This window comes from Nerophis ophidion, linkage group LG27, assembly GCF_033978795.1.
Source record: "Nerophis ophidion isolate RoL-2023_Sa linkage group LG27, RoL_Noph_v1.0, whole genome shotgun sequence".
Lineage (NCBI taxonomy): Eukaryota > Metazoa > Chordata > Actinopteri > Syngnathiformes > Syngnathidae > Nerophis > Nerophis ophidion.
Window position 1 is genome coordinate 5,002,399 of NC_084637.1, and position 26,216 is coordinate 5,028,614.

General features: G+C 41.3%; 1 protein-coding gene across 2 annotated transcripts in view; it reads left to right on the forward strand.

Annotated features, from left to right (window-relative positions):
- The window catches only part of LOC133544366 (glutaminase kidney isoform, mitochondrial-like), a 37,849-nt gene extending 22,793 nt beyond the window's left edge, over positions 1 to 15,056 (forward strand). For both annotated transcript variants that reach the window (XM_061889601.1, XM_061889602.1), the window contains exons 8-18: positions 306 to 338; positions 875 to 933; positions 1,007 to 1,073; positions 1,159 to 1,209; positions 4,568 to 4,744; positions 4,815 to 4,946; positions 5,009 to 5,101; positions 7,811 to 7,872; positions 7,955 to 8,031; positions 8,102 to 8,165; positions 12,412 to 15,056. In XM_061889601.1, the coding sequence (XP_061745585.1) occupies positions 306 to 338; positions 875 to 933; positions 1,007 to 1,073; positions 1,159 to 1,209; positions 4,568 to 4,744; positions 4,815 to 4,946; positions 5,009 to 5,101; positions 7,811 to 7,872; positions 7,955 to 8,031; positions 8,102 to 8,165; positions 12,412 to 12,559 (963 nt within the window). In that variant the 3' untranslated portion in view covers positions 12,560 to 15,056. The remainder of the gene's footprint in view (positions 1 to 305; positions 339 to 874; positions 934 to 1,006; positions 1,074 to 1,158; positions 1,210 to 4,567; positions 4,745 to 4,814; positions 4,947 to 5,008; positions 5,102 to 7,810; positions 7,873 to 7,954; positions 8,032 to 8,101; positions 8,166 to 12,411) is intronic.
- The last annotated feature ends 11,160 nt before the right edge of the window (positions 15,057 to 26,216 follow it).

A 26,216-nucleotide genomic window follows, 5' to 3' on the forward strand; every position in this document is an offset into this window, starting at 1 on the left:
TTCCACATCGTGTCATCCGGACCAAAGGGGAAGGGAACCCATAAGATCCTGTTATTTTGTTTCAATAAACCACGATAAGCAATGCGCCTTTTCTTGAGGTGTAGCCATATATTTAGGGTACCTGAATTATACAGACGCAATGTCATTAAAACTTCAGCTAGTACATGTATTCAATCTGAACATAATTACTAATTTATATTTAAATTGTCTTTGTTGAGAACCTGTAAACATTGCTGTTGTAACAAATGTCCACCTCCTGTCTACTGCTTGTAAAATAAGCAGCAGTGAATGTGTTTGTGTTCCAGCAAGGAGCGAGCAACGCTGAGAAGTTTGATTATGTGAGTAACATTACACATTTCAACTCTTAACTGCCATTCCCATACATTTTAACATATTCAACACTCTACCACCGTCTGGTGGCTTAAGTAGATAGATAGATAGAACTTTATTGATTCCTTCAGGAGAGTTCCTTCAGGAAAATTAAAATTCCAGCAGCAGTGTACAGAGTTGAGATCAATTTGTCACGTTTCATGTGTAAGGTAAACCGCCACTAATAGGGCCATAAGAATTCCCTTCCTGCTGTAAGATGCAGACATTGAGTTTGATTCATTAGATGACTGAATAATATGAGGATATTGGACTTATGTATTTCATATAAACTAAAGTAAAGTATGTACACTTCAATATTAATTATTTCCATGTATATTCTGCAAAATTCCCCTATTCTAATATGTGAATGTTGACAGGTAACCATACACATGTTATAGTCAATCATACACACAGCCTCCGCCACAGATAAATTGCAATCGTGGGAAAAACAGGGATTATTGCAATTTCCTCTCTGAATGCTGAGGCATCCCGATTAACTCTGCAGGTCATGAACTTCATGAACAAACTGGCCGGGAACGAATATGTTGGCTTCAGCAATGCCACGTGAGTACAAGTGTGCATCTGTATGTGACTGAGGTGATGATAAGATGTTTGCTCATTCTCCTCTTTGTCTCAGGTTCCAGTCAGAGCGCGAGTCAGGAGACAGAAACTTTGCCATCGGCTACTACCTGAAGGAAAAAAAGGTCAACCTCGCGTCCTCGTCTCGTAGAACACAAGCTGAGCCGCGTCATCATCTCCTTTCGTGTGGGTTTTGTTTTGTGCTTGCAGTGTTTCCCAGAGGGAACCGACATGACCTCCATCTTGGACTTCTACTTCCAGGTAAACGATGATCGGCTAATCCAGTAATTCCCAACCAGTGTGCCGTGTCACGTTAGTAAGCCGCTCAAAATGACCCCGTGAATCATTAATACTGTACAATAAGAACAATAATTAGTTTCATGCATGTGATGGAAGAACATGGAGTCGCATTTCACTACTTGGAGAAAGCCCAATGTTCCTTTTATACGTTTTGTAAACTTTTTGCCCTTTGTGTCCCAGTCGTAAGGCAGACTCTTTTGATGGCAGTGAGATTCAACATTGTAAAATGCTCAAAAAGTGCAGAAATGCTGCCTGCACACTCTTGAGGTTGTCAGGTGGCTGGCGTCCATTACATTTGAACAGGGTCTGCTCATCTGAGAGGTGGAGACAGACTGCTCTCCCACATGTTCATCTTGCAAAGTGTACAAGACAATCACAGAGATAAATTCAATCAATCAATCAATGTTTATTTGTATAGCCCTAAATCACAAGTGTCTCAAAGAGATGCACAAGCCACAACGACATCCTCGGTTCAGAGCCCACATAAGGGCAGGGGAAAACTCACAACCCAGTGGGACTTCAATGTGAATGACTATGAGAAACCTTGGAGAGGACCGCAGATGTGGGTGATCCTCCTCCCCTTTTTAAAACGCCGCTGTGTACATGGACGTAGGGAGAAGTACAGAGCGCCAATAAACCTTAGAGGCACTGCCTTTGCGTGCCGGCCCAGTCACATATTATGTACGACTTCTCACACACACAAGTGAATGCAAGGCATACTTGGTCAACAGTTGTACAGGTCACTGTCAGGTTCAAACACTGGTGACGTCTATTAATCAGACAAGAACCAAGGAACTAAGCAGACACAGGGTTAAATAGAGCTCATGAGGAGACACGTGTTTTGGACTGTACTCTAGTTACAGATCCAAACAACGTTCTAAAGAACAGCCCGCGTGCCTCCTGTATTTATTAGGGAAATCCCTATTACATCATTGTGACTGAGGGAAATGGGGGAGTGGACTCGACACAAGATATGATAATACAAAAATGCAAATATCTTGACACTTGGTGCTGTCGCCCAGTCTGTTCTTGTGCTGGTCCCAGAACAGAATGTTTGGCCTTGGCAGTCAGCATGCGGAATCTGGACAGAACACTCATAGGAAAGAAAGGCAAGCAATCTCTCAGATTGCTATTTCTGCACAAATACAGAAAAACCGCTTCAGTACAAATTGACAATACTTTATAGTAACGGCCCATAAGCATATATTTATGATGATAATATATACATAATTATTCTAACAGTCACACTGAGGGTGGCCGTGTAAACAAGTTTAACACTGTTACAAATATGCGCCGCACTGTGAACCCATACCAAACAAGAATGACAAACACATTTCGGGAGAACATCCACACCGTAACACAACAGAACAGATACCCAGAACCCCTTGCAGCACTAACTTTTCCTTGATGCTACAATATACACCCCCCACTACACTCCCCCCACCCCAACCCTGCCCACCTAAACTTCCTCATGCTCTCTCAGGGAGAGCATGTCCCAAATTCCAAGCTGCTGTTTTGTGGCATGTTAAAAAAATAATGCATTTTGTGACTTCAATAATAAATATGGCAGTGCCATGTTGGCATTTTTTCCATAACTTGAGTTGATTTATTTCAGAAAACCTTGTCACATTGTTTAATGCATCCAGTGGGGCATCACAACAAAATTAAGCATAATAATGTGTTCATTCCACAACTGTGTATATCGGTATCGGTAGATAATGGTAATTAAGAGTTGGACAAAATCGGAATATCGGATATCGGCAAAAAATCCATTATAGGACATCCCTACTAATTTCCCTTCTTTTGCCAAAATCTTCATTAGTTTAGGACCAACAATCACAGAGAAATTCAACAATGGTGACTTAATCCAATATATTTGTAATCACTGTATTTATCACTCATTATGTATTATTCTAACTGATCTTTCTCTTTTGTAACATAAGTGTGCTTCTGTAGTTATGTCCCCATATCTCTGCACAATAACTCAGATATGATAATAATACTGGCGAGCAGTAGAGAATATAAAGTGATTTTTGGGCGGGACATATTTTGCTTTATTCATTATTGACGTATTTCATGCCACTTTATGTTGCATATTTTTTTCTGAGATTTCCAGTTTATTTTCTTAACTATTATTTCAGCCAAAATGTGGTTTATTTTAATCTTTCGGTGTCTACTCCATCTATTTGTATTAGTGTTTGCCTTTCTCTTCTACTTCTACTGCATGACCGTATTTTTTGGATTATAAATCGCTCCGGAGTATAAATCGCACCGGCTGAAAATGCATAATAAAGAAGGAAAAAAACATATGTACGTCGCACTGGAGTATAAGTCGCATTTTCGGGGGAAATTTATTGATAAAATCCAACACCAAGAATAGACATTTGAAAGGCAATTTAAAATAAATAAAGAATAGTGAACTGGCTGATTAAGTGTACGTTATATGAGGCATAAATAACCAACTGCTATGTTAACCTAACATATTATGGTAAGAGTCATTCAAATAACTATAACATATAGAACATGCTATACCTTTATCAAACAATCTCTCACTCCTAATCCATAAATCCCATGAAATCTTCTTCCTCGATGTCGCTTCTAAACAACTCTGCCAACTCCAAAGGTATGCGCCGCTTCCTCTTGTCGTTTTCTGCTGCATATTTCACTACGTCCAGCTTGTAATCTGCAGTACATGATTTCTTTTTCGGTGCCATTTTTGTTCAGCCCTTTTATAAGTTACCGCCAAGGATGAAATTATCCATTTTAATAGCTAAGACAGTAGCATATAGCAGTTAGCATTGCATTACCCACAATGCACTTCTGCCATTACCCTCCCCCGCCAAATTCTTATTGGTTGACGTGTGTGTGACGATTGCTGACATTTTCTTCGTCTCTTCCGCGAATGAGGTAAATAATATTATTTGATATTTTACGGTAATGTGTTAATAATTTCACACATAAGTCGCACCCCCAAACTATGAAAAAAACTGCGACGTCTAGTCCGAAAAATACGGTACTTTAGTTTTACTGATATTCAAAGATAGTCTGTTATTTTTCATTTATTTTGTTATTATTTGTATTAGCATCTGTGCGTTCTCTCCTGAACAAATAACATAGGTTGTGTTCATGTTTACCTGGCACAAGACTTTTGTAATCGTTGCCTCTCCAATGTTGATGGCGAACCTTCACTTTCCATACTTGTCTTCTTTCCGGGTTTGTGGGGAAAGCAATGTCAAATCTTTCCACAACTCTAAACTAATTTTGTCATTAGCGATGAGTTTCTTCCGTCCTGAGAATTCCATTCGGTTTTTCCCGCCAGTTGTGCTCCATCGAGGTGACCTGTGAGAGCGCCAGCGTCATGGCGGCAACCCTCGCCAACGGCGGCTTCTGTCCCATCACGGGAGAGCGTGTGCTGAGCCCGGAGGCGGTGCTGAACACTCTGAGCCTGATGCACTCGTGTGGCATGTACGATTTCTCCGGACAGTTTGCCTTCCATGTCAGTACAGGTTAAAAAACATTAGACGTTTCCGTCACCTAAATGTTAAGGTGACATTTTGTGTTTTTAGGTCGGACTGCCAGCGAAATCTGGTGTTGCCGGTGGCATTCTGCTGGTTGTTCCAAACGTCATGGGCATCATGTGCTGGTCTCCTCCTCTAGACAAGCTGGGCAACAGTGTCCGAGGCATCCAGTTCTGCACGGTGAGCCTTTCGGTGTCCGTATTGGAAAAACTGCAAGCGACTAAACGCTCATCTTGTCGCAGGACTTGGTTTCCCTCTTCAACTTTCACAACTACGACAATCTGAGACACTTTGCAAAGAAGCTGGACCCTCGCAGAGAAGGAGGGGACCAGAGAGTGAGTTACATCTTATTTAGTCACGCATTTGCCAACAAGCATGTTGTGTGCTTGTTAGGGTTTTGCGATACATACAATATAAATGAAGGGAAATAATTAACTCATATTATGTTCTACATATGGTGAATGTTTACCACCAGGTTTAAGTAAATGGTTGAACCCATTCTAAATTAAGGAGCCTTAGTTGGACGTTCATATGGGCGGTGTGGCGTAGTGGGTAGAGCAGCCGTGCCAGAAACCTGAGGGTTGCCGGTTCACTACCCGCCTCTTGACATCAAAATCGCTGCCGTTGTGTCCTTGGGCAGGACACTTCACCCCTTTCCCCCGGTGCCGATCACACTGGTTAATGAATAATTAATGAATGATAGGTGGTGGTCGGGTACGCCGTAAGCGCAAACTGGCAGCCTCGCTTCCGTCAGTCTACCCCGGGGCAGCTGTGGCTACAAATGTAGCTAACCAAGACCAGGTGTGAATGAATGATGGGTTCCCACTTCTCTGTGAGTGCTTTGAGTATCTAATAATAGAAAAGCGCAATATCAAATCTAATCCATTATTATTATTATTATTTTATGTGGACTGGATTAACTCTCTCACGAGAAGAGGCAATAAATTCAGACTTCGGAATGAAAAAGTGATAGTCTCTCCTCCAGGATAGGGCTATGAGTCTATCGTCACGCCAACATTTATGTTACAACATATAGAGGTTTTTTTCCGGTCAGTTAAACATGAACATCTCCTTACATGATCAGGTTGTACTCTCCTGAATTAACACACACCCATAGAGAAAAAGAAGGAATATGAGACTGTGGTTCGGCTCCTCCAAATTAGGAGAGACATTTTATTGACCTGACCTCCTCCAGGAACTGCAGTCTTGTATGACGCTTGCTTGTAATAAAGCAACTTTTGGTTCAGTAAAGCGTCTCCGACGTCTCTTTGGATCCAGTCGCACGGCGTGTCACTTTTCAGTCCAGACGAGGATGACAACACCAGAAACACACATCATAAATACAAACCCTGTTTGCATATGAGTTGGGAAATTGTGTTAGATGTAAATATAAACAGAATACAATGATTTGCAAATCATTTTCAACCCATATTCAGTTGAATATGCTACAAAGACAACATATTTGATGTTCAAACTGATAAACCTTTTTTTTTTTGCAAATAATGATTAACTATAAAATTTAATGCCGGCAACACGTGACAAAGAAGTTGGGAAAGGTGGCAATAAATACGGATAAAGTTGACGCATGCTCATTAAACACTTATTTGGAACAGCACATAGGTGTGCAGACTAATTGGGAACAGGTGGGTGCCATGATTGGGTATAAAAACAGCTTTCACAAGAAAGGATGGGGCGAGGTACACCCCTTTGTCCACAACTGCGTGAGCAAATAGTCTAACAGTTTAAGAACAACGTTTCTCAAAGTGCAATTGCAAGAAATTTAGGGATTTCAACATCTACGGTCCATAATATCATCAAAAGGTTCAGAGAATCTGGAGAAATCACTCCACGTAAGCGGCATGGCCAGAAACAAAAATTGTATGACCGTCACCTTCGATCCCTCAGACGGCACTCAAAAACCGACATCAATCTCTAAAGGATATCACCACATGGACACTTCAGAAAACCGCTGTCACTAAATACAGTTGGTCGCTACATCTGTAAGTGCAAGTAAAAGCTCTACTATGCAAAGCGAAAGCCATTTATCAACAACATCCAGAAACGCCGCCGACTTCTCTGGGTTCGAGATCATCTAAGATGGACTGATGCAAAGTGGAAAAGTGTTCTGTGGTCTGACGAGTCCACATTTCAAATTGTTTTTGGAAATATTCGACATTGTGTCATCCGGACCAAAGTGGAAGCGAACCATCCAGACTGTTATCGATGCAAAGTTCAAAAGCCAGCGTCTGTGATGGTATGGGAGTGCATTAGGGCCCAAGGCATGGGGAGCTTACACATCAGTGAAGGCACCATTAATGCTGAAAGGTACACACAGGTTTTGGAACAACATATGCTGCCATTTAAGCACCGTCTTTTTCATGGACGCCCCTGCTTATTTCAGCAAGACAATGCCAAGCCATATTCAGCACGTGTTACAACAGCGTGGCTCCGTAAAAAAAGAGTGCGGGTACTTTCCTGGCCCGCCTGCAGTCCAGACCTGTCTCCCATGGAAAATGTGTGGCGCATTATGAAGCGTAAAATACGACAACGGAGACTCCGGACTGTTGAACGACTGAAGCTCTACATAAAACAAGAATGGGAACAAATTCCACTTTCAATGCTTCAACAATTAGTTCCCAAACGTTTATTGAGTGTTGTTAAAAGAAAAGGTGATGTAACACAGTGGTGAACATGCCCTTTCCCAACTACTTTGGCACGTGTTGCAGCCATGAAATTCTAAGTTAATTATTATTTGCAAAAAAAAACAACTTTATGAGTATGAACATTTAATATGTAGTCTTTGTAGTGCATTCAATTGAATATGGGTTGAAAAGGATTTGCAAATCATTGTATTCCGTTTATATTTACAACTAACACAATTTCCCAACTCATATGGAAATGGGGTTTGTATATTGTGGTATACATCGTCATCGCAGAAGGCTGCAATATATATCACGATATAGAGTCTAGGCCGTATCACCCATCCATCTTGCTTGTTTAGTGATCTTAACCGGCGTCAATCCCCCTCTTTTGCTACCTTTCAGGTGAAGTCAGTGATTAATCTGTTGTTCGCTGCCTACACTGGGGACGTGTCCGCTCTAAGGAGGTACAGCATCTTCACACAAGTCATCTACGTCAACGCCTCCTTGCATATTTCTCAGACGGGGCTTTGTTTGCTTGTGATGCAGGTTTGCCTTGTCCTCGATGGACATGGAGCAGAGGGACTACGACTCCAGGACGGCTCTGCATGTGGCAGCGGCCGAAGGTGGACCTCTGCCAATTCAGCATGTTGCTGTTTGGAGAACTTATCTGTGTGTGTTTGTGTGTCTGTCTAGGCCACGCTGAAGTGGTTCGCTTCCTGCTTGAGGCCTGCAAGGTCAACCCAATTCCCAAAGATAGGTAAATACTGTGCTTAAACACATTACGTCAACAAGAAACTGGGTGCCATAATGGCACCTGAAAAAGAAAACTAGACCGAAAAATTAAGTAGATATCCATGCCTTAGGCCAAAGTGATGTAAACGATATAGCGTCTCGACAGGCACACAATCTGTTTATGAACTTTATTATAGAATAGAATAGAAAGTACTTTTTGGATCGATGGGGGAAATTCAGCACCACAGTTCGCTCACAATAAACAATAAACACTTAGGTACATTTACATATGAATAATACAAAATACAGTCTATTATACAGCATTATTCACATGTGAATAAAATAAATACAGTCTATTAAACAACATTATTCACATGTGAATAATATAAATACAGACTATTATACAGCATTATTCACATGTGAATAGTATAAATAGACTATTATACAGCATTATTCACATGTGAATAACACAAATACAGTCTATTATACAACATTATTCACATGTGAATAATATAAATACAGACTATTATACAGCATTATTCACATGTGAATAACATAAATAGACTATTATACAGCATTATTCACATGTGAATAACATAAATACAGTCTATTATACAACATTATTCACATGTGAGTAATATAAATACAGACTATTATACAGCATTATTCACGTGAATAATATAAATAGACTATTATACAGCATTATTCACATGTGAATAACACAAATACAGTCTATTATACAGCATTATTCACATGTGAATAATATAAATAGACTATTATACAGCATTATTCACATGTGAATAATATAAATAGACTATTATACAGCATTATTCACATGTGAATAACACAAATACAGTCTATTATACAACATTATTCACATGTGAATAATATAAATACAGACTATTATACAGCATTATTCACATGTGAATAACATAAATACAGTCTATTATACAACATTATTCACATGTGAATAATATAAATACAGACTATTATACAGCATTATTCACATGTGAATAATATAAATAGACTATTATACAGCATTATTCACATGTGAATAACACAAATACAGTCTATTATACAACATTATTCACATGTGAATAATATAAATACAGACTATTATACAGCATTATTCACTTGTGAATACTGTATTTTTCAGACAGTAAGTCGCAGTTTTTTTCATAGTTTGGCCAGGGGTGCGACTTATACTCAGGAGCGACTTATGTGTGAAATTCTTAACACATTACCGTAAAATATCAAATAATATTATTTAGCTCATTCACGGAAGAGACTAGACGTATAAGATTTCATGGGATTTATGGATTAGGAGTGACAGATTGTTTGGTAAAGGTATAGCATGTTCTATATGTTATAGTTATTTGAATGACTCTTACCATAATATGTTACATTAACATAGCAGGCACCTTCTCAGTTGTTATTTATGCCTCATATAACCTACACTTAGTCAGCCTGTTGTTCACTATTCTTTATTTATTTTATATTGCCTTTCAAATGTCTATTCTTGGTGTTGGGTTTTATCAAATACATTTCCCCAAAAAATGCGACTTATACTCCAGTGCGACTTATATATGTTTTTTTTCCTTCTTTATTGTGAAGTGAATTATATATATATATATGTGTATATATATATATTTATACATATAATATAGCGCTTTTCTCTAGTGACTCAAAGCGCTTTACATAGTGAAACCCAATATCTAAGTTACATTTTCAAACCAGTGCCAGTGAGAATGTGGGTAAAGTGTCTTGCCCAAGGACACATCGGCAGTGACTAGGATGGCGGAAGCGGCAATCGAACCTGCAACTCTCGAGTTGCTGACACGGCCGCTCTACCAACCGAGCTATGCACCTGCATTTTCGGCAGGTGCGACTTATACTCCGTAGCGACTTACTGTATACTCATAAAAATACTGTATTTATTTAAAGGTATTTTTGGGTTCATTGAGGTTAGCAAATTTTACTTGTTTTGGAAAGTCTTGACAAGCCAAATTTTCTTGTTGTATTGCAGATAATTTTGCTTAGTTCAAGTAAAATACCCCTGATTTTTGTACAAAAATGTTTTCTTGTTTTTGAACACTGACTTTTTGCAGTGTGTGGGATATTATTTATTTATTATGTATTTATTTACTGTGCTGTTACAGACAAATAGGAAATGGGATAAAATTGCTGTGGTACGAAAAGGGGTAGGGTTAAATAACCTCTGCTTCTTCCTAGTCCTTTTTAGATGTGCTGTAATGAAGCAACTGGAAATATGTGATGCACTACATTGTATCGTATGCATGTTTTACATCAAGGGTGTAAAACATGCATGCGGCCCGCGGGTCATTTTTTTAACGACCCACGGCACATTTTAAGAATATAATTGAAAAAAATAAAAAACATAAAAAGTGGTATCAAAGAGCAAACAGGTGAAATGTAACAAGAAATTGTTGCAATGCTTACTCTAATAACACAAAGCTGCCATGCAGGGTGTTTCTTTCTTTAAAAAATAATAATGAATCAAAATCAATGTCATTTTGAATTATTGACCTATTCAAGGCTTCGATTACATCACATTAAATATTCCACTTTGAGAAATTTTTGGGGGAAAATGTTGTATATTTTGTGTTTTGCCATATAAAAAACTGAGCTTTTTTTGTAAAGAAGGGCCTAAAACAAACAAACAAAACATAAACAACAATAAAACTTAAAATTGACAGATATATCTGAAGTTGATCTCAAGATAATTATGCTAAAAGTAAACAGTATAAAAAAAATTAAAATGTTTTTTTAACACTTTAATAATTAAGACACTTTTGGATCCCCAATTATTTTAGTGTGATTTGTTTCTAAGTGTCATAGCTCAAAAAATAATAATAAATCAAAATCCAAAATTAAGGCTCCAATTATTATATAATCTCAAATATTCCACCTAAAAATGTATTGGGTGAAAATATTGCATATTTTGTGTTTTTTCCATTTGTTTTCTAATGTTGATCTAGAGCAGGGGTCAGGAACCTTTTTGGCTGAGAAAGCCATGAAAGCCAAATATTTCAAAATGTATTTCCGTGAGAGCCATATCATATTTTTTAACAATGAATACAACTAAATGTGTGCATTTTTAAGTAAGACCAACATTTTTAGAGTATAAAAAGTCTCTTATTCTTTTTAATAACATTGTTATTCTGAAGCTAACCAATAATAAATCAAATGTCATGTCTGTTGATCATGTTTTTGTTTGGCCATGTGCTGTTTGTCCTTTGGACTCTTTAAGTTCCTGTTTTTTTCCACTCCCTTGTCTGGTTTCCTTGGTTACTCATTTTGTCCACCTGTCTCTGGTGGACAAAATGTCTGCTCACCTGCTTCCCGAGCAATAATCAGAGGCAGTATTTAAGCTCGTCTTTGCCAGTCAGTCGCCCTGTGCTGACTAGTTTCATGCCTTGCCATAGTTTCGTGCTTCATGCCATGCCAAGTAAGTTTTTTTTGATTTATGTTCATAGTCTGTTTATGCGTTAGCTTTGTTCCTTAGCTCAAGTTGTGCCTCCGCTGTGAGCGATTTTTGTTTGTATATTTTTTTAGTTAAAATTAAATCATGTTTTTACCTAAATGCCATGTCCCGAGTAGTCCGTCCGCCTTCCTGGGAGAACGACCCGGCAGCAAGCTGCAAACCCCCCCCCATCGTGACATAAAATACTTCTCACCATTAATGCGACTTCTTGAACAGGTGCGGTACAAAACGGATGGATGGATTTAAATGCATGAGAATGTTTTGTATTTTGCACGTTATTCTTAGCACTGTGATTACCAGCGAAATTATTCATAATTATCGCGTTAAGCAATGTTAGCTAAGATTTTTCCGAGAGCCAGATGCAGTCATCAAAAGAGCCACATCTGGCTCTAGAACCATACGTTCCCTACCCCTGATCTAGAGATTTAAAACTTGCATAATAATAAAAATTATAATACTGAATAATGACACATTTGTACCAAAACCCTTTGGGGTCCTCGGGATCATAACTGAGTGGAGGCCTAAGTGTATACATTTTATACATATATTGTATTGGTTTTTAAAATAAAAAATTATGAAAACGACCCCCGCTTGCTCTGATTTTTCAGCGTGCGGCCCTCAGTGGAAAAAGTTTGGACACCTCTGTTTTACATAAACGGAACTGAATAGCATCAATATAGAGTCAACTTTTTGGTACTTTGTTAGGGTACTACTGTCAATAAGAATGTGATAGACTATTAATAAGCATCGTCATGTCCCGCGGCAGGTGGGGCAACACACCGATGGACGAGGCAGTCCACTTCGGCCACCACGACGTGGTCACCATCCTTCGCGAATACCACAACCTGTTCAGTCCTCAGGAGAGCCCGGCGACCAAGGAGAACGCGGAGAAAAACCTGGATGGCATGCTGTGAAATGTCAGGTGTTTCTAGACAGAGCATCATTCTGTTCTGATGACAAAAGGTCTTAATCTTGTTGTTAGCTGGTGTCATGCTGCGTTTCTCCACGTGTACTTCTGCTGTCTTCTTTGATCCGCTTTACTTTTCGGACACCCCGGAAGATGTCAGCAGCCAAACGCTGAATGCTGGCTTCATTTCAGCGGCTGCAGGTTTTGTTTGAACTCTGAAAAGTACGCCGAGTAGTTTATTAGACAAAACCATCGCTCCCTTTTTATGGCCACACGGTGGAATGTAACACTCGGTAAGTCTTCATTGTATGTATTTGTCTTTATTTATGGTACAAGTCAGTGTTGTGTATGTATGTGTGTATGTGTGTGCGTATTGTGTTTTTTTTGTGATAAATGAAACCATCAAGATTAGAGATGTCCGATATTATCGGCCGATAAATGCTTTAAAATGTAATATCAGTTTCAAAAAGTAAAATGTATGACTTTTTAAAACGCCGCTGTACGGAGCGGTACACGGATGTAGGGAGAAGTACAGAGCCAACCCTCCCCAGTTTCCCAGGAGACTCCCGGATTTCAGTGCCCCTCCCGATAATCTCCCGGAGCAACCATTCTCCCGATTTCCACCCAGACAACAATATCGGGGGCGTGCCTTTAAAGGCACTGCCTTTGCATGCCGGCCCGATCTCATAATATACTTGGTCAACAGCCATACAGGTCACACTGAGGGTGGCCGTATAAACAACTTTAACACTGTTACAAATACCGTATTTCCTTGAATTGCCGCCGGGGCGCTAATTAATTTAAAACCTCTTCTCACTCCGGCGTTTACCATAGGCATGCGGTACATTTAGGCCTGCGCTTATAAATTTGAGTGTGATGTAAGGATACCATCATGAAAAGCACATTTAATAAAAAAAATCGTTATTATGGTCTTACCTTTACTTATAAATGAAGTCCATGCGCACGTCCTTCTGATCAAAAGTATCGATAACTTGTTTGTATAAGTCTTCCTTATCTTTCTTCAGTTTTAAAAGTCTCTTTAACTCGATGGAGATTTTCCTTTTTTACCTCCTTCTTCAGTCCAGTTTAGAAAACTGTTTTATTTTAGATATGTAATCCTCCATGTTAAAAGTGCAAGCGAGAGGAAAAAAATAAACTCTTGCTGCTTGTTGTCACTTCTTCTGCAGCCGAGTAGTCTCAAGAAGGATCACTAGCGCCCTCTACCACCAGGAGGCGGGAGTCATTTAATGACTCATATTTGACACACGCAGCTACGGTATATTAATAAAACATAGCTGCTTACTGTTCTTTTTAGCATATTCAATAGCTTGGACCTTAAATCCTACTGAATAGCTCTTAAACTTCTTCCCTTTATGCGATTTCAATTTATTGAAATCAGCCTCCTCCATTTTGAAAATGATGACAGGTGAAGTTTCACTCGTGACGTGACGAGTTTGACCTGGCGGAAATTCTAGGCGTATGCTAATTATTTGGCGAAACGAGTTTGACCCGGCGGAAATTCTAGACATGCGCTAATAAAAATAATATTTTGCGAACCCACATCAAACAAGAATGACAAACACATTACGGGAGAATATCCGCACCGTAACAAACATAAACACAACAGAACAAATACCCAAGATCCTTTGCAGCACCAACTCTTCCGGGACGCCTACAATATACAACCCCCGCTACCCCCTACTCCGCCCACCTCAACCTCCTCATGCTCTCTCAGGGAGAGCATGTCCCAAATTCCTAGCTGCTGTTTTGAGGCAAGATGAAAAAAAAATAATGCATTTTGTGACTTCAGTAATAAATATGGCAGTGCCATGTTGGCAATTTTTTCCATAACTTGATTTTATTTATTTTGGAAAATTGTGTTACATTGTTTAATGCATCCAGCGGAGCATCACAACAAAATTAGGAATAATAATGTGTTCATTCCACGACTGTATATATCGGTATCGGTTGATATCGGAATTGGTAATTAAGAGTTGGACAATATCGGGATATCGTCAAAAAAGCCATTATCGGACATCTCCAACCAAAATGTGAGTGTACACTATTTAAACTGAAGTACAATTGTTTGCGCTGGTCAATGTTTAGCACAATTGTACTTATTTATTTGCTATTTATTCTGTAGTGTTGTGGCGGTTTGCCAAAGTTCAAATCATTTGTTGTGACAGTACAACAGATGTCACTGCCGGCCTCAACCATAGCAGAGCTTTTTCCAATTGTTTCCCTCTGATTTAGTTTGTCATGTTTGTAGCACAGATTGTGAACTCCTACTTTAAACGGTTCTTTCTCAGGGAGGTTTTGCGATGCTTCACTGGAAAATTGCGGGGAGTTGTTTGGATGTTGACGTAAATAACCTAGAAGCACAAAAAACTCCTTTTTGCCGCACATGAACGTAAAAATGTGACGTGTTTGTGTTGCTGTTGTGACTGGATGTCCATATTTCAAGAAAATATTCTCACAAATAAAACATATTTAATGAAAAAATATCAATCAATCAATCAATGTTTATTTTTATAGCCCCAAATCACAAATGTCTCAAAGGACTGCACAAATCATTACGACTACAACATCCTCGGAAGAACCCACAAAAGGGCAAGGAAAACTCACACCCAGTGGGCGGGGAGAATTCACATCCAGTGGGACGCCAGTGACAATGCTGACTATGAGAAACCTTGGAGAGGACCTCAAATGTGGGCAACCCCCCCCCCACTCCCCTCTAGGGGACCGAAAGCAATGGATGTCGAGCAGGTCTAACATGATACTGTGAAAGTTCAATCCATAGTGGCTCCAACACAGCCGCGAGAGTTCAGTTCAAAGCGGATCCAAGACAACAGCGAGAGTCCCGTCCACAGGAAACCATCTCAAGCGGAGGCGGATCAGCAGCGTAGAGATGTCCCCAACCGATACACAGGCGAGCGGTCCATCTTGGGTCTCGACTCTGGACAGCCAGTACTTCATCCATGGTCATCGGACCGGACCCCCTCCACAAGGGAGGGGGGGACATAAGAGAAAAAAGAAAAGAAGCGGCGGATCAACTGGTCTAAAAAGGAGGTCTATTTAAAGGCTAGAGTATACAGATGAGTTTTAAGGTGAGACTTAAATGCTTCTACTGAGGTAGCATCTCGAACTGTTACCGGGAGGGCATTCCAGAGTACTGAAGCCCGAACGGAAAACGCTCTACAGCCCGCAGACTTTTTTTGGGCACTAGGAATCACTAATAAGCCGGAGTCTTTAGAACGCAGATTTCTTGCCGGGACATATGGTACAATACAGTCAGCAAGATAGGATGGAGCTAGACCGTGTAGTATTTTATACGTAAGTAGTAAAACCTTAAAGTCACATCTTAAGTGCACAGGAAGCCAAATACTCACTCGATGTTCTAGAGCGTCGGTTCTTTACCTTGTTGGAGGAACCGAACCCCACCGGTTTCTTATGCGCATCCACCAAACCCTTCTTTAGTGAAAAATAAAATGTTTAATGAGGATATTGATCTGTTTGACTCTAATGAGGAAGATGCAGAGGCTGCACGGTTAGAGGAAGAGCGTATTGCAGCCTATGCATCCAAGGAATTCAAAAAACCGGGCCTCATCGCTAAATCTTCTTTCCTATTGGATGTCAAGCCATAAGATGACGAGACTGATATGGCAAAGTTGGAGGAGAGTGTTCGCAGTATTCAGATGGACTGACTCCTCTGGGGACATTGAAAACTACTACCAGTGGGTCAAGGTACCAAGAAGCTTCGGATCAACTGTGTGTCGTAACGAGGACGGTGGTGTGGTTTTGTCATGTCTTTGTGATCATGTTTTGTTGAGTTGTGTTAGATTACTTCACCGCAAAAAGTCAGTGTTCAAAAACAAGAAAAACAAAACAAAAGTGAGGGGTATTTTATTTGCACTAAGCAAAATTATCTGCCAATAGAAAAAGAAAATTTGGCTTGTCAAGACTTTCCAAAACAAGTAAAATGAGCTAACGCCAATGAACCCAAAATTACCTTAAAATAAGTATATTCTTACTAGTAACAACTGTACTACTATGAGTATGTGTTTTCTATTGTTTTATTGAAAATAAAACTGCAAAAGTCCATTTGGCTGTCATCTGATTTAATATGAGAGAAGTTGGAAAAGTCGGCAAAAGTCCCAAAAATGTTCATAAAACCTACCCAAGTTCGATTCCCACAAGTCCCGCCGCCGCCAGCCAGGATGCCCAAAATGTCTAAAATCCGCCCAGCAAAGTCCCACGGGAAGGCGAGGAGAAAAGTTGGTAAAATGTTCAAACATCACACCCGGGTTCGAGTGCCCCAATTCTCCATGTGCGACTCGAACCTGGGTGGGTATTTTGAAAATTTTTGGGACTTTTGCCGACTTTTCCAACTTTTATTCCCCTCACCCCGTGGGACCCGATGTTATGGACGTTTTGGGCATCCCGGGACTTTGTATTTAGAAAATTTTAGCGGACTTTTTACGACTTTTGTCACTTTTCTGCCCCACTTCCCGTGGGACTTTGCTGGGTGCGTTTTGGACATTTTTTGAACTCCAGGGGGCAGTGTAGCGTACCCAGTTGTAAAACATATTTTGCACAATCAGCCTTTTCATATAAAACCATAAAGGAATGGAACAACCTCACAACAAACTTGAAAAGTCTAACAAATTACTCTTCATTCACAATTGAAGTTAAAAAGTGGCTTTGGAGCAATCAAAGCTGCTCACACGGTCACTAAGGTGGACACTATGATTGACACATCAACTTAATGTGTATTATATTTATCCATGACAGCATTTTGGTTGTAAATTGTGAGGTGTGTGTGTTAAAATCATGGGTGTTTTTACAAATGATGACAGATGTGAACAAGAGCATCTATTGTCTTTGTGCGATGATATAAATGAGGTGTGGTTGTATTGTATACTAAGTATGTGTACATGAAAGGGCATTTTATGACTTTTGTTAATTTGATTACATTCTATGATGTGATTTTATTGTCATAATTTTATTGCATGATTTTTGTATCCCTTTAAAGGCCTACTAAAATGAGATTTTCTTATTTAAACGGGGATAGCAGGTCCCTTCTATGTGTCATACTTGATCATTTTGCGATATTGCCATATTTTTGCTGAAAGGATTTAGTCGGGAACATCCACGATAAAGTTCGCAACTTTTGGTCGCTAATAAAAAAGCCTTGCCTGTACCGGAAGTAGCAGACGATATGCGAGTGACGTCACGGGTTGTGGAGCTCCTCACATCTGAACATTGTTTACAATCATGGCCACCAGCAACGAGAGCGATTCGTACCGAGAAAGCGACGATTTCCACATTAATTTGAGCGAGGATGAAAGATTTGTGGATGAGGAAAGTGGGAGTGAAGGACTAGAAGAAGAAAAAAAGGAAAAAAAGGCGAGGATAGTGGGTGCGATTCAGATGTTATTAGACACATTTACTGGGATAATTCTGGAAAATTCCTTATCTGCTTATTGTGTTACTAGTGTTTTAGTGAGATTAAAAACTAAAAATGGCGCACATTGTTTTATTAATTTTTGTTTTTGTACCTAAATATGTTTACATATTGTGTTCCTATGTCAATTTACTATATTATTATTATTTTACAATTGGGCTCACATACCTGAAAGTCGGAGGGGTGTGGTGACCGCCAGTGTCTTTGAGGGAAGCCACTTTTCTCAACAAGGCGAAGTGAAGGCAGCCGTTGGGGCCAGACTGAGAGTTTTTTTTCCCCCCTCCACGGTGGAAGCATCCCACGTTCGGAGGCGGCTGGTCGGAGGAGGCAAGAGAGTACGCAGCTGCCTCTTTGACAGGTGCACGAGGAACGACGCAAGCTCTCCGCTCATGTCTACGGTAAGAGCCGACTTATTACCACAATTTTTTCACCGAAACCTGCCGGTAGACATGTGGTAGGGAACCGTGTTCGCTTGACCGCTCTGTTCCATAGTAAAGCTTCACCGTCATCTTTAGGGAATGTAAACAAGGAAACACCGGCTGTGTTTGTGTTACTAAAGGCGGCCGCAACACACCGCTTCCCACCTACATCTTTCTTCTTTGACGTCTCCATTATTAATTGAACAAATTGCAAAAGATTCAGCAACACAGATGTTTAGAATACTGTGTAATTATGCGATTAAAGCAGACGACTTATAGCTGGGATCGGGGCTGGAACAAAATGTCCGCTACAATCTGTGTCGTCACGCGTCATCATACTGACGTTTTCAACAGGATACTTTGCGGGAAATTTAAAATTGCAATTTAGTAAACTAAAGCGGCCGTATTGGCATGTGTTGCAATGTTAATATTTCATCATTGATATATAAACTATCAGACTGCGTGGTCGCTAGTAGTGGCTTTCAGTAGGCCTTTAATTTAGGTAGCCAGGGACTGCAGATGGAAATGAGCTATTTAGCTATAATCTGGTCTTTGAGTTTAATGTTTCTGTGCATTGTCCCTTCAAATAAAGACTAAACTAAACTAAAACTCACTAAACTGTGGCCTGAAAACAAAACTTCCACATGGGCAGAAACTATAGACATGAAACAAAATTTACTTGAACCAAACTCTTTGTAGCCATTAATCCAGACCTCCTCGCTTTGACGAATAAAAACGGCGCACATTGTTTTATTAATTTTTGTTTTTGTAGCTAAACGTGTTTACATATTGTGTTCCTATGTCAATTTACTATAATATTATTATTTGACAAGTGAGGTCACAAAATAGTTTAAAAACGTATTACATTTTTGTGGGTATTTTAAGCAAAATAAGCACACAATCATAATGAAGTTATTAGTTGTTGTAATATGATCTGTGTTTATTTTTTCATTTTTGTGTGTGCTTTATTTAAAGGAGCTATATGTGATAATGTGGCCAGAAATGGCACTGCAATCACGGTCCAAATTCTGTAGTCCCCTCCCGCTCTCCGTGACTGAGGTTGGCAGGTACGGATCCGTGGAGGGGGGTGTGGCCAGCGCGCCTGCAGGAGCAAAAGTCTCCGCCTCTGTCTATGCTGCTGAGGACGAGCACCATCGGATAGGGGGCGGAGCCGTGTGCTGACGGCGAGACGCAGCTGGCAGGTGATTACATTTCACAGGTGGTACGTGTTAATCAAATCATCTGTTGTAAGTAAGCGGCCGGGAGCAGGAGGAAAGAGAGGGTACGGACGTGGCTGGAGAGAGAACTTTTGATAAAATTTATGTACATCATGGGTGTCAAACTCTGGCCCGTGGGCCAAATTTCACTTGGCCCTTGAGGCAATATCACATTAACATTAGAGCTGGCCCACCGCTGTAAGACCGCATTCACCGCTAACACTCTTACTTGACAACCCTCTCAATTTTCCCGGGAGACTCCCGAAGTACAGCGCCCCTCCCGAATTTCATCCCGGACAACAATATTTGAGGTGGGCTTTAAAGGCACTGCCTTTGGCGTTGTCTACAACCTGTCTCCACGCCCGCTTTTCCTCCAGTCACATAATATATGCGGCTTATACACACACAAAAGTGAATGCAACGCATACTTGGTCAACAGCCATACAGGTCACACTGAGGGTGGCTGTATAAATAACTTTAACACTGTTACAAATATGCACCACACTGTGAACCCACACCAAACAAGAATGACACATTTCGGGAGAACATCCGCACCGTAACACAACATAATCACAACAGAACAAATACCCAGAACGCCTTGCAGCACTAACTCTTCCGGCACGCTACAATTGCATGTCACTATAAAGTTATATAAGCCTAGCTTGTTAAATATTCAATGCAAAACTTTTTTGGGTCCCTATTAAAAGGTTAATTTGTTCAACCTCGGCCCGTGGCTTTGTTTTTTTTTTAAATTTTGGCCCACTCTGTATTTGAGTTTGACACCCCTGATGTACATTAAAACCTGGTTAAAATCTGCACGCTTGCCTGCGGTGCTGCGTCTAACTTCCACAAAATCCTGCTCCAAGGAACTTAAAATGGCAACGGACGAGTCCTAGCTGTAGGTTTCTCTCATTTATACTTCTTGCACCATGGTTTACTAAGTAATTATGCCACATTTTTCTGATGTCCATTAGTCAAAGGTATTTGTAAAGTTACGCAACCATATTTTAGTTGGGACAGATTGTTGACATTACCTTGCTAAAATGTCTACTTTGACGGCAAGGACCACCATCCAAAAAATTATATATAATATGTATTATTTATGACATACCTACTCAGTGGCCTAGTGGTTAGAGTGTCCGCCCTGAGATCGGTAGGTCGTGAGTTCAAACCCCGGCCGAGTTATACCAAAGACTATAAAAATAAGAGCCATTACTTCCCTGCTTGACACTCATCATCAAGGGTTGGAATTGGGGGTTAAGTCACCAAAAATGATTCCCGGGCGTGGCCACCGCGGCTGCTCACTGCTCCCCTGTGGGGATGGGTCCAATGCAGAGGATAATTTCACCACACCGAGTGTCCATCCATCCATCCATCATCTTCCGCTTATCCGAGGTCGGGTCGCGGGGGCAACAGCCTAAGCAGGGAAACCCAGACTTCCCTCTCCCCAGCCACTTCTTCTAGCTCTTCCCGGGGGATCTCGAGGCGTTCCCAGGCCAGCCGGGAGACATAGTCTTCCCAACGTGTCCTGGGTCTTCCCCGTGGCCTCCTACCGGTTGGACGTGCCCTAAACACCTCCCTAGGGAGGCGTTCGGGTGGCATCCTGACCAGATGCCCGAACCACCTCATCTGGCTCCTCTCGATGTGGAGGAGCAGCGGCTTTACTTTGAGTTCCTCCCGGATGGCAGAGCTTCTCACCCTATCTCTAAGGGAGAGACCCGCCACACGGCGGAGGAAACTCATTTGGGCCGCTTGTACCCGTGATCTTATCCTTTCGGTCATGACCCAAAGCTCATGACCATAGGTGAGGATGGGAACGTAGATCGACCGGTAAATTGAGAGCTTTGCCTTCCGGCTCAGCTCCTTCTTCACCACAACGGATCGGTACAACGTCCGCATTACACACCGAGTGTGTGTGTGACAATCATTGGAACTTTAACTTTAATAAGCAAGTCAATGCTAAGAGTACAATTTAAATTCAAAATGTATTACAAGTAATAAGAAAACGTAAATGCCTTATTTACATACACTATATTGACAAAAGTATTTGGCCACCTGCCTTGACTCACATATGAACTTGAAGTCCCATACAGTTCCTGTTATGGCAGGGGTGGCCACACTTTTTCTGCAGGCGAGCTACTTTTCAATTGACCAACTCGAGGGGATCTACCTCATTTATATATATCATTTATATTTATTTATTTATGAAAGAGACATTTTTGTAAACAAGTTAAATGTGTTTAATGATAATACAAGCATGTGTAACACATATAGATGTCTTTCTTTCACGAAGACAAGAATATAAGTTGGTGTATTACCTGATTCTGATGACTTGCATTGATTGGAATCAGACAGTAATGATGATAACGCCCACATTTTCAAATGGAGGAGAAAAAAAGTTGTCCTTTCTGTACAATACCACATGAAAGTGGTTGGTTTTTGGCATCTAATTCATCCAGCTTCCATACACTTTACAAGAAAAACATTGGCGGCAAATTCCGTAGCTTGCTTGATTGACATTCACGGCACCCGAGGGTCTTGTGAGATGACGCTGGCTGCTGCAAGATCATTATTATTAAAATATGACGGAGAGGAAGGTGAGAAACACTTTTTATTTCAACAGACTTTCGCGCCGTCCCTTCCGTCAAAACTCTAAAGGCCGACTGCACATTTCCTATCTTCACAATAAAAGCCCTGCTTCATGCTGCCTGCGCTAACAAAATAAGAGTCTCGGAAAGATGGCGTGCACAAGTGATGTGCACGCCAGCTTTCTGAGGGATCGCTTGTGCACGCCAGTTTTCCGAGACTCTGTATTTAGTTAGCGCAGGCAGCATGAAGCAGGGCTTTTATTGTGAAGATAGGAAATGTGCAGTCGGCCTTTAGAGTTTTGACGGAAGGTACGGCGCGAGAGTCTGTTGAAATAAAAAGTGTTTCTCGCCTTCCTCTCCGTCATATTTTAATAATAATGATCTTGCAGCAGCCAGCGTCATCTCACAAGACCCTCCGGTACCGTGAATGTCATTTAAGTGACGTCTTGGTGAAGATTGATGATCACAAATTTTTAGGTCTATTTTTTTTAAAAGCCTGGCTGGAGATCGACTGACACACCCCCCGCGGTCGACTGGTAACTCGCGATCGACGTAAAGGGCACCCTTGTGTTATGGTTTTGCAGGGGAAGGTGACGGCAACAGACACTAGAGGTTGAATTGTAGCTCTATAGATTTATTATATATATAAACTATATATATTTAATAATCAAACAATAGAATATAAACTAAGGAAATGGAGTGTGAACGAGATCCAAAAGTGTATGTGGTGTGAGGCTTTGTGTGTTATTAGCTGAGGTGTGTGTTACCAAATGGAGACCGAAGTAACACGGAAGTCCGTAGGGCAGGAGTGAAGAGACAAGATCCGTGTCCAAGCGGGGGAAGTCAAGGATTGAGGGAGGCAGTCAAGAGTCCAGAGGGAGATCCAGGGGAAAAGTGAGACGCGGGGTATGTACTCGAACAGAAGACTATTCTCCGGCGAGCGATGGCAGGTTGTCCAGGCTTAAGAAGGCAGCTCCTTCATTACATGCAGGTGTGCTGATTGCCGGTGAATGATTACAGTTGGTCGATGCTGCAGGGCGCAGCTGTGTGCGCCGTGGGCGTGTCCGGAGGTGCGCTCACTGGAGCGCACAGACGGATGAGCGCCCTTGGCAGGGGTCTGAGCCGTAACAGTTCCTAAACCATAGGGTTCAATATGATGTTGGTCCACCTTTTGCAGCTATTACAGCTTCAACTCTTCTGGTAAGGCTGTCCACAAGGTTGCAGAGTGTGTTGTTAGGAGTTTTCGAACATTCTTCCAAAAGGGCGTTGGTGAGGTCACACACTGATGTTGGTCGAGAAGGCCTGGCTCTCAGTCTCCGTTCTAACTGATTGATTGAATGATTGATTGATACTTTTATTAGTAGATTGCACAGTACAGTACATATTCCGTACAATTGACCACTAACTGGTAACACCCGAATAAGTTTTTCGAGTTGTTTAAGCCGGGGTCCAGGTTAATCAATTCATGGTAACTCACCCCAAAGGTGTTCTATCTGGTTCAGGTCAGGACTCTGTGCAGGCCAGTCAAGTTCATCCACATCCGACTCTGTTATCCATGTCTTTATGGACCTTTCTTTGTGCACTGGTGCACAGTTATGTTGGAAGGGGAAGGGGCCCGCTCCAAACTGTTCCCACAAGGTTGGGAGCATGGAATTGTCCAAAATGTTTTGGTATCCTAGAGCATTCAAAGTTCCTTTCAGTGGAACCAAGGGGCCAAGCCCAACTCCTGAAAAACAACCCTACACCATAATTCCTCCTCCACCAAATTTCACACTCGGCACAATGCAGTCCCAAATGTAGCGTTCTCCTGGCAACCTCCAAACCCAGACTGGTCCATCAGATTGCCAGATGGAAAAGCGCGACTCATCAGTCCAGAGAAGGTGTCTCCACTGCCCTAGAGTCCAGTGGCGACGTGGTTTACACCACTGCATCCACCGGTGATGTATGGCTTAGACGCAGCTGCACGGCCATGGAAACCCATTCCATGAAACTTTCTGCGTACTGTACGTGGGCTAATTGGAAGGTCACATGATGTTTGGAGCTTTGCAGGAACTGAATGTGCAGAAAGTCCTCTTTGCACTATGCGCTTCAGCATCCGCTGACCCCTCTCCATCAGTTTATGTGGCCTACCACTTGGTGGCTGAGTTGCTGTTGTTCCCAAACTCTTCACTTTTCTTATTATAAAGTTGACTTTGGAATATTTAGAAGCAAGGACATTTCACGACTAGATTTGTTGCACAGGTGGCATCCTGTGACAGTTCCACGCTGGAAATCACTGAGAGCGGCCCATTCTTTTACAAATGTTTGTAGCAACAGTCTCCAGGCCTAAGTTCTTGATTTTATACACCTGGCCAAGTGATTAGGACACCTGATTCTAAACATTTGGATGGGTGGCCAAATACTTTTGGCAATAAAGTGTATCAAAGAGGAAATTAGCAAGTTTGGTGTCAGATGAAAAAAATCTCCGCCGCCTTCAATCGTCTCCATCTTTCAAAAGCATCCCTGATACAAATCCTGGTTTTTGTTCCTGGCTTTGTCATGAATAAGTTGAGAATGGTAACTTTTAGATCGATTAAGGTCTGACATGTTGAGTAACTTTACCAGTGGCAGTAGCCAGACAGAGATGGCGGTGCGTGACCGGCAAACTGGATGTGACACACTCACGGACTTTCTAATTGGTCAAAAGGTGGAGGGCGGGGCATTAAAATGAAAACAAGATTTCGGGGCTGTAAATCTAATTTTGAAATGAGCATATCCCGGCTGAACTATTGTTGAAAGTTATAATAGTATTGGAAAAGAACATGATTCATTAATGCCTTTTGACGTATCAGGGCCATTTAATGATGATTTGACATGAAATTATTACGTATAGCTCCTTTAAAGGCCTACTGAAACCCCTTACTAGCGACCACACAGTCTGATAGTTTATATATCAATGATGAAATATTAACATCGCAACACACGCCAACACGGCCTTTTTAGTTTACAAAATTGCAATTTGAAATTTCCCGCAAAGTGTCGTGTTGAAAACGTATGATGATGCATGCGTGTGATTGTAGCGGACATTTTGTTCCAGCCCGATCCCAGCTATAAATCGTCTGCTTTAATCGCATAATTACACAGTATTATGGACATCTGTGTTGCTGAATCTTTTGCAATTTGTTCAATTAATAATGGAGACGTCAAAGAAGAAAGATGTAGGTGGGAAGCGGTGTATTGCGGCCGCCTTTAGCAACACAAACACAGCCGGTGTTTCCTTGTTTACATTCCCGAAAGATGACGGTGAAGCTTTACTATGGAACAGAGTCCTCAAGCGAACATGGTTCCCTACCACATGGCAACCGGCAGGTTTCGGTGAGAAAATTGTGGTAATAAATCTGCTCTTACCGTGGACATGTGCGGAGCTTGCGTCGTTCCTCGTGCACCTGTCGAAGAGGCAGCTGCGTACTCTCTTGCCTCCTCCGAGCGGCCGCCCCCGAACGTGGGATGCTTCCACCATGGAGAAGGGGGAAAAAAAGCTCAGCCCGGCCCCCACGGCTGCCTTCCCTTCGCCTTGTCGAGAAATGTGGCTTCCCTCAGAGACACTGGCGGTCACCACACCCGTGGCCGCACCCCTCGGACTTTCAGGTAGGACCATATAATCTCACTAAAACATTAGTAACACAATAAGCAGGTAAGGGATTTTCCAGAATTATCCTTGTAAATGTGTCTAATAACATCTGAATCACTCCCACTGCCCTTGTCATTTTTTTCTAGTCCTTCACTCTCTCTTTCCTCATCCACGAATATTTCATCCTCGCTCAAATTAATGGGGAAATCGTCGCTTTCTTGGTCCGAATCGCTCTCGCTGCTGGTGGCCATGATTGTAAACAATGTTCAGATGTGAGGAGCTCCACAACCCGTGATGTCACGCGCACATCGTCTGCTACTTCCGGTACAGGCAAGGCTTTTTTATTAGCGACCAAAAGTTGCGAAC